Here is an 8,143-nt window from a genome sequence, read left to right on the forward strand (position 1 = left end):
ATTTGGGGATTGGTCGTCGGTGGGAAAGATGAAAGGTTGGTGTATTGAAAAATTGGAAATGCAAAATCGAACTCAAAACCCTCCCAAATGGGTTCTTCTTAGTAATCACAGAAGATAGTAAGGATAAGCAAGAAATTTTAAATAATGGACCCTTTTTTATGGGCAGAAGGGGTTTGTACATTAGGGATTGGGAACCTAACTGCAACCCAGTGCTGGTGCCAATTGAAGAGGTACATGTTTGGCTTAGATTATATAACCTCCCCAGAGAATACTGGAATGAGGAGTTCTTCCAAACTTTAGGTAACAAACTGAGTTTCTACATCAAAGCGGATAAGGCTATTGAGTCCAAAGACTTTAGCATGTATGCACGAATATGTATTGGATGGAAACCCCATTACCCACTTCCAGAACAAGTGGAGATCATAACAAATGTAGGACGGTGGCTCCAAAAAATCAAGGTGGAGGAATCTAACAAAATCTGCAAGCATTCTAAAAAAGGACATTCAGAGGAAACTTGTTTAATAGGCCCTAAAGGGAAAACTGTGGAGACAACGATTGAAGATGAGGTGACCTACTATACGAACAAGGATAGTACAAGGAAGGAGATGAGATCCAATGAGGACATGTTTCAAGCTATGCAAAACCCCTTCATGCAGGGAGAGGTCTCGATGGCTCACAACAATACCACCCAGGAGGTGGAAGAGACTATAACAGAAGTTGCTCTTATTAAAAAACATAGGGAGGCCACAGGTTGGGTAGAAGATGCCATTGCAAGAGTCGAGAAAGCAGTTGATATTCTGGATGAGGTTAACACTAGGGCCTCTCCTCTTGCAGAAACAGGAGTCAGCTTGGAGACTCTACAACACTCAGAGAAGGATAAGGACTCGAGGTCTGATAAGGAGGAAACCAAAGACAATAGAGAATCTGATGGAGTCGATGAATGTGGATGGATGGATGCAGAAGACATTATGGAAACAAGAACAATAGAGTAATCGGAACCTGTATGTAACAAGGTGTGGATAGGGGAAAAGAGATCGAGAGGTAGAAAGTCAAATCAGTTCAAGATTGCAATGGCTGGTAGTGCCAAAGGCCAAAGTAAATTGATAGTAGGGAAGGGTGTCACCCTTCCTGAAGGACAATGAAAATCATAACCTAGAATGTCAGGGGTTGTAATGCCCCTAACAAACGCCGATTGATCAAATGAGGGTTGGATCAATTAAGGCTAGACGTAGTTTTTTTACAAGAGACAAAGATGAACAAAGTGGAAGCTAAGACACTCATGGGATCATGGAAGCAGTGGACGGGAGTCTTTGTGGATTCAGAGGGAGCTTCGGGAGGTCTGGGTATCCTCTGGAATGTGAACAATCACAAGGTGGAGGAATTTTTTGCTTCCAATATGTGGCAAGTATGTAAGGTTCACTCCTACCCTCTAAATGCTGATTTCACATTGAACAATGTCTATGGACCATTAAAACCCAATCTTCAAAGAAATTTTTGGAGACCTCTGTCCTCCCTCATTTGAGATCTGGATGGTGGCATTATTATTGGGGGTGATTTCAATGCTATATTGGACCTGAGTGATAAATCGGGGGGCAAGGGAGGACTTTCTGCGAACCAAGTAGATTTTCAAAATTTTGTGGCGGATAATGGACTCAGTGAAGTCAAATCCAAGGAAGGACAGTTCACATGGTCTAATCGAAGGATCTTAGGACATCATGTTGCAGAGAAGCTAGACCATTTTTTCTTGGGTGGGCCTTGGGTGGAAACCAATCTCCTTTTTGCCTCAAATATCCATCCAATGGCTTCTTCAGATCACCTACCAGTAGAGCTCACTATAGCCTTTGATGGCCCCCCCATTAGATGTCCTTTCAAATTTGAAAAAATGTGGTTGAGGGATAAAAGCCTGAGGGAATTAATCAATGAATGGTGGTCAGGGGCCCCAGAGATGTGTGGTACTAAGGCCTTTGTTTTCATTAAGAAGTTGCAGTTTATTAAGTAAAAAATTAAAGAGTGGAACCGAATCAAGTTTGGTAATATTTTTGCTAACAAAATAGATCTAGAGGACAGGCTAGCGATCTTGCAAGAAGATATAATTCAAAAGGGGATGACATCCGAGATGTTCTGGCAAGAGCAAGAACTCAAAGGACAATATAGTGAAGTGCTAGCTCGAGAGGAGATTTACTAGAGACAAAAGTCGAGAGAATGTTGGCTACAGGAAGGGGACAAAAACACAAAAATTTTCATAACTCGGTTAAGGTGAGAAGATCCAGGAACAAAATCACAACCATCTACAACAGTGAGAATGTCTTACTAGACAATGTGGAGGATATAAATAAAGAGGCGGTTGAGTTCTTTCAAGCATTACTATCCAAGGATAACGAACCCAATTTGGAGCATCAACAAAATGGTCTAAGTGTTATCCTGGAGCTGATAATAGCTGCACAAAATTAGGCACTGATGAAACCCATTCAAGTTGAGGAGGTTCGAAATACGATTTTTCAGTATGGAAGGTGATAAAGTGCCAGGGCTGGATGGTTTCCCAACTTTTTTCTACCAAACTTTCTCGGAGATTGTAGGAAATGAGGTTTGGGCAGTAGTGGAGGAATCACGAAGCAGGGCGAGTGTTGCAAAGGAGCTTAACTGCACACTTATTGCCCTTATTCCCAAGGTGGAGCACCCTGCTAATTTCAATGAATTCAGGCCAATTTCTTTGTGCAACACCATTAACAAAGTGATCTCAAATAGAATAAAACCACTGCTGAGTCTTATTATCTCAGAAGAACAGAGCGGCTTTGTCCCAGGCAGGTCGATTGTGGAAGGAATAATAATTGCCCATGAGGCCATCCACATAGTCCGTCAATCAAAAGTGGATCGAATGATGATTAAATTCAATATTAGAAAAGCATACGACATGGTGGATAGGGAATTTCTTCTCCAGGTCTTGTAGAGGTTTGGCTTCTCCAAAGAATGGATTAGTTGGATACGGGCTTGTATAGGGGGGGGGTGTAGACTTCTATATTGGTCAATGGTAGCCCACAAGGCTTATTTCAAACCACACAGGGGCTTAGACAAGGGGACCCATTATCACCTTTCCTATTTATTATATTAGCAGAAGTCCTAGGAAGACTAATTTGATCACATCAACAACAAGGAAGATGGAAAGGAATTAAAATTGCGGAAGGGATTGAGTCAGTTACTCATCAGCAATTTGTGGATGATACCCTACTATGTGGATAGTCTTCACTTCAAGAGGCCCGAGTGATTAGAAAGACAATAGATGTTTTCTACAAAGAAAGTGGTCAGCAGGTTAACCAGACCAAATTGGAAGCTATTTTCTTTAATATAGAGGTTGATAGACAACAAATAATTTCAAATATCTGAGGGGTCAAACTGGGTACCCTTCCTGGAAAGTTTTTGGGTACCCCCTTGGTGAGAATAACGGCCCTACCCCGTGGAACAACCTCATTGATGCTTGTGCAAATCGCCTTGAAGGTTGGAAGAGTAAATAGCTTACTCTTTCTGGGTGGATCATGCTACTCAAAGTGGTCCTCTCTGCCCTCCCCATATTCTCCATGACAGCCCTAAAGATTCTAGAGAAAGTGATTAATTATATAAACAGGGGGATGAGAAAATTTTTGTGGAATGGAAAAGAAACAAATGACAAAATTCCCTTGGTCGCGTGGGATAAAGTCTGTCAAGACAAACAAGCAGGGGGAGTAGGACTGAGAAACTGGAAACTTTTAAATGAAGCAATGGGGGTAAAAGTGATTTGGCAGATCTACGCTCAGTCGAACTAGAAATGGGTACAAATTTTAAAACATAAATATCTAGATTAGGAAATCTAGATTAGATGAGCAAGGAAAGAATAATCACAATCACCAACTTACCAAAAGGCTCAGCCATATGGAATTTTATCACCTCGTGTAGACATGTCATCATTGAACACATCACTTGGGAAATAGGTAATGGGACAATGGCCAATTTCTGGACAGATTCATGGGAGGGGAGACCAGCTCTTTCAGATAGACAAGATATTGAGAATATTAAACAAGTTACTAGAACCCAGTGGGGAGAAAAGGTAGGAGTTTTTCTCTTGAAAAGAAGGGTCCAGGGGGTAGATACGTGCGAATGGAAAGACATAGAAAATATACCATTACCAACAAATCAAAAAGAGATGTGAAAGGGGATCATGCAGGAGTACACCCCTATGTTGTTTGCAAAGGAAGACACTATAAGATGGTGTGGTTCAAAATCGGGGTAGTACTCGGTTAAGATTGGTTACAGCATTCTTGACAAAATGGAAGAAAGAAAGGAATGGCCAATAAAACTTATGTGGAGCTCACCAATTCTACCAAAAGCAGGAGTCTTCACATGGTTGGCTCTGAAAAAGTGTATCCTGACAGGGGAAAGATTACACAGACTAGGCTTCTTGGGCCCTTTCAGATGCATAATGTGCAAGAAGGCAGAGGAATCCCTGGATCACTTGCTTCTACAATGTGAGGAAGCACAAACAGTATGGAGCTTCCTTTTAGGGAAGCTAGGATGGATGGTCCCTCTACCTAATATAGTCCTTGACCTTTTCTCCAGCTGGAATATACCGAGTTGTAGATCAGTCTTTTCTAGTTTATGGCTAGTGGCGCCATCCCTTGTAGTATGGGAGATTTGGAATGAAAGAAACATAAGGATATTCCAAGAGAAAGAAGATTCAGTGGAGAGTTTTCTATTAAGAGTTGAAAGAGCGATAGCTGAATCAGTCTTAGCGGCAGCCAGAAACCATAATCTGGCAAAACATCCCTATACTAGTGAAGACAAAAATATTCAAGCCAACTGGCTACTTGTGAATTATCAACCCGTTAATGGGTATCTGAGGGTTAATCCCCCTTTAGAAAAAGAGGAGGTTAAATGGGAACCACCAACTAAGGAGTGGATAAAAATAAACTTTGATGGGGCATCTAGGGGAAACCTGGGAACCTCAGGAGTGGGAGTAGTCGCAAGAAATGATAAAGGGGTAATCCTTTTCAAGGGTGCACGATGACTGCAGGATGGAAAAAATAACGAAGCAGAGGCACAGGCGGCACTAATGGCAACTGAATTGGCTATAAACATGAAAATTCCAAAATTGCACCTGGAAGGAGACTCTCAAGTGATCATCAACACAATAGCAAAGGGTAACACCCCATCATGGAAATTATCCCATTGGGTGGAGATGATTTGAGAAAACTAAACTTCTTTGAGGAGTTTCAGGTCTCCCATGTTAGGCGAGGTGCCAATGTAGTGGCAGACCTCCTCTCCAACATCGGATGTGACATGACAAGCCAAATGGCCAAGTGGTCGAAGGGAGATGGCAGAGTGTGGAAGTGGAGTTAATGCAGTCCAAGAAGCATGAAATAATCAATAAGCACGGAAGATAGCCCGTAATGAAAAGTATGCCCTCTCAAAGGCACTGCAATTAATGAGGCAGTTACCGAGTGCAGAGTATTTGTTCGAGACAATGGCGGAGGACAGCAAATCTGCTGAGAAATCTTTTTCCATTTATATCATTGATTATGCATTTATGACTTGTCGCAAATGACGGCAAAGGAATTACTATTTTGGTTTATGAGAAATGTATTATCAAGAATCGGATTAATGAGAGTTTTTATGTCTTTTGCATTGTAGTGTTTGGGGTTAACAGTTTTTGAGCAGGTTCAATGGTGGTAAAATTTACTCTAAGAACTGAGAAGAAATTGGTTCCTTTTCTAGGAACGGTGTCAGATAAAAGAATGTAGGGACTCTTCAAATACAAGGAAGAGAAACTGTGGAGTGTAGCACATCTAATGTTGGGGGAGGAGTTCGTGCACATTCACTTCAGGTACAGGACAAATATGGAGGTTTATTCCTTGATTATGGCCTAGGCATGCAAATTTGAACCAGAGGTGGAGAAAATAAAGCTCACGATGACAAAGTTGATTGAGGGGGACTATTTGATCAACCTTGAATCCATTTTGGAGTGGGTTATCCCTCAGTCTGGAATCCGCATTCGGGAAGGAGATGTCAAGGAGTAGATATTACCCTTTGTTCGAGGGCTAGAAAATCGAATAAAGGAGCAATGCCGAGAGCAAGCTCGCATAGGCTGGGAAGCCATGAAGCTCTGCATCAAACTAATAAGAACAGATGAAGTACTGAAAGCCCTCAAGGTGGTGGCATGCATGGAGGTGAGGAGAGAATTGTGAGACTAGTTTGAGGAAGGGCGGGCAGTCCAGTTTTGAGCAAGTCTAGAAGGAGACCCAGATTTTGAGAATTTGGGTTGCATCCCGAAGATGAAGACTGAAGAAACAAAAGGAAAAGCTCTGGCAGACATTGCAGATGAGGAGGAGAAGCAGACAAACCATAGCGATATCAACTGAGTGGCTACGGTGCTATAAATTTGTTTTGCTTTACTAATATTTGTTGGTTTTAAAAAAAACAACATTTCATGGATGACTGTGATATTTAGTGCAGAAATGCACACTACTGGTTTTTATTTTTGTTTTAGCTTGAACGCCTTCCATAGTAGGCTAGGACTGTTAGTTTTCTGGGCCGATGTTGAAATCTGTATGGCCTCGAATTATTGTAGCTCTTTTTTGGAAACCAATATAACACAAAAATTACCGATAAAAAAATAATAATAATAATAATTAAAATAAGATTTAAAATTTAAATCCAAATTAAAAATTATAAAATAGAATAAATTAAATACAAAAATCAAAATCAATCAAAAATCTAAATATTAATAATAATAATTAAAAAATAAATTCATAAATAATTAAACAAAAAGTAAAACTATTTTTTTTTTAAGTTAATAATAATATTGTTTATATGATGGGAACAATTTGTTGATGGGTATTAAGAAGTTCCTTAGTCATTTTTAGCCACCTAAGTAGAGTTTGAGTCTCAAAACCATGTGGGGAAAAATTTCCCTTGCTCTTTACTGTATGTGATGTCTCCTGCAACATAGTTTAGGAGGCCTCTTCCTTCTCAAATTACAATAGGGTTGAAAGAAGAAAGTAATAAACCTTGTTTAGGCCAGTCTAAAAAGTCTGTTGTTGAAAAAGGTAAAAAGAAAATGTTTAAAAACCAAAAAATGTATCTAAGATTTACCTCATTGCACACAAATTCAATAGAGGGGATGGGACGCAACGCTTATAGCAAAGACCTCATATGCATAATGCGTATGAAAAGTTTCATGAGGCATTACTAGATTAACTTGTCACTTGGAACTCTACCATCTCCATTTATATAATGGAAACATGCATCAATTCGAAACGCCCCCTCCAAATAGTTAGGAAGCTCAAACTCTTCCTATCTCCCCAACACAGTCTCCACAACCTCTCCACTATCGTAGATGTTGACATCGAGTGGCATAGCTTGGTCCATGCATGATGAACTAGCATTGACCTCACATGCATGAAACTAATGAGTGTTGTTTTCTCTACAATTACAATGAAGCCTTGGCTCCAAGAAGTTGTTTGCTTGTAGAAAATAAAAGGCCCTAAATGCCTTATTTTTTGTTTTGAATTTAACCTAATGAGAGGCCAAAGCCCAAGGAATATGTGCATCTTGTTAGAAGATAATATCTGAAGAAGATGTAATAAGATTTCACGATATTCTATTTATACTAGATTTCAATAAATAATAATACAAAGGATCTTTGTCGAATAAGAAATGCTCTATAAGAAAAAGCATAGTAGCTAAATTTGAAACCATGTTGAATGTTTTTAAAACTTACAAATGATCCAGTTTTGAGCTTGTTATACTGCAAACCAAAAAAAAGGTACAGCACCTCCCAATATTTGAGAACTGTAATCAAAATTTTAAATAATTTTCATCAATTATCAGTTTCTTTCATGGTAAACAATTTTTTTATTAAATAAGAGGAGGTTGTTACAAATTATGCTACTTGAATTGGTGCCAAATGGAGAGTGTGTAGTTTCCATTCCATTTTCTTTATCTTCTCCTTTTTCCCAATTTCCAATCAAGACCCAATTTGAAATTAAAAAAGATAAATGTATTTAGTAAATGACGTACAACCGTCATCAAAGAACAAAATGAATATAGTTAAAAAAAAAGAGTCATGGATTTATTAAACAGATTACTAAATGACATTATATAATGAAGTGTTCCT

At 39.4% G+C, this 8,143-nt stretch overlaps 1 protein-coding gene across 1 annotated transcript; it reads left to right on the top strand.

Annotated features, from left to right (window-relative positions):
• The first annotated feature begins 4,297 nt into the window (after positions 1 to 4,297).
• LOC131859787 (uncharacterized) lies at positions 4,298 to 5,035 on the top strand. Its single transcript, XM_059213852.1, has one exon. The coding sequence runs from the start codon at positions 4,298 to 4,300 to the stop codon at positions 5,033 to 5,035; it is 738 nt and encodes a 245-aa protein (XP_059069835.1).
• The last annotated feature ends 3,108 nt before the right edge of the window (positions 5,036 to 8,143 follow it).

The sequence above is a fragment of the Cryptomeria japonica genome, chromosome 2 (assembly GCF_030272615.1).
Source record: "Cryptomeria japonica chromosome 2, Sugi_1.0, whole genome shotgun sequence".
Taxonomy (NCBI): Eukaryota; Viridiplantae; Streptophyta; class Pinopsida; order Cupressales; family Cupressaceae; genus Cryptomeria; species Cryptomeria japonica.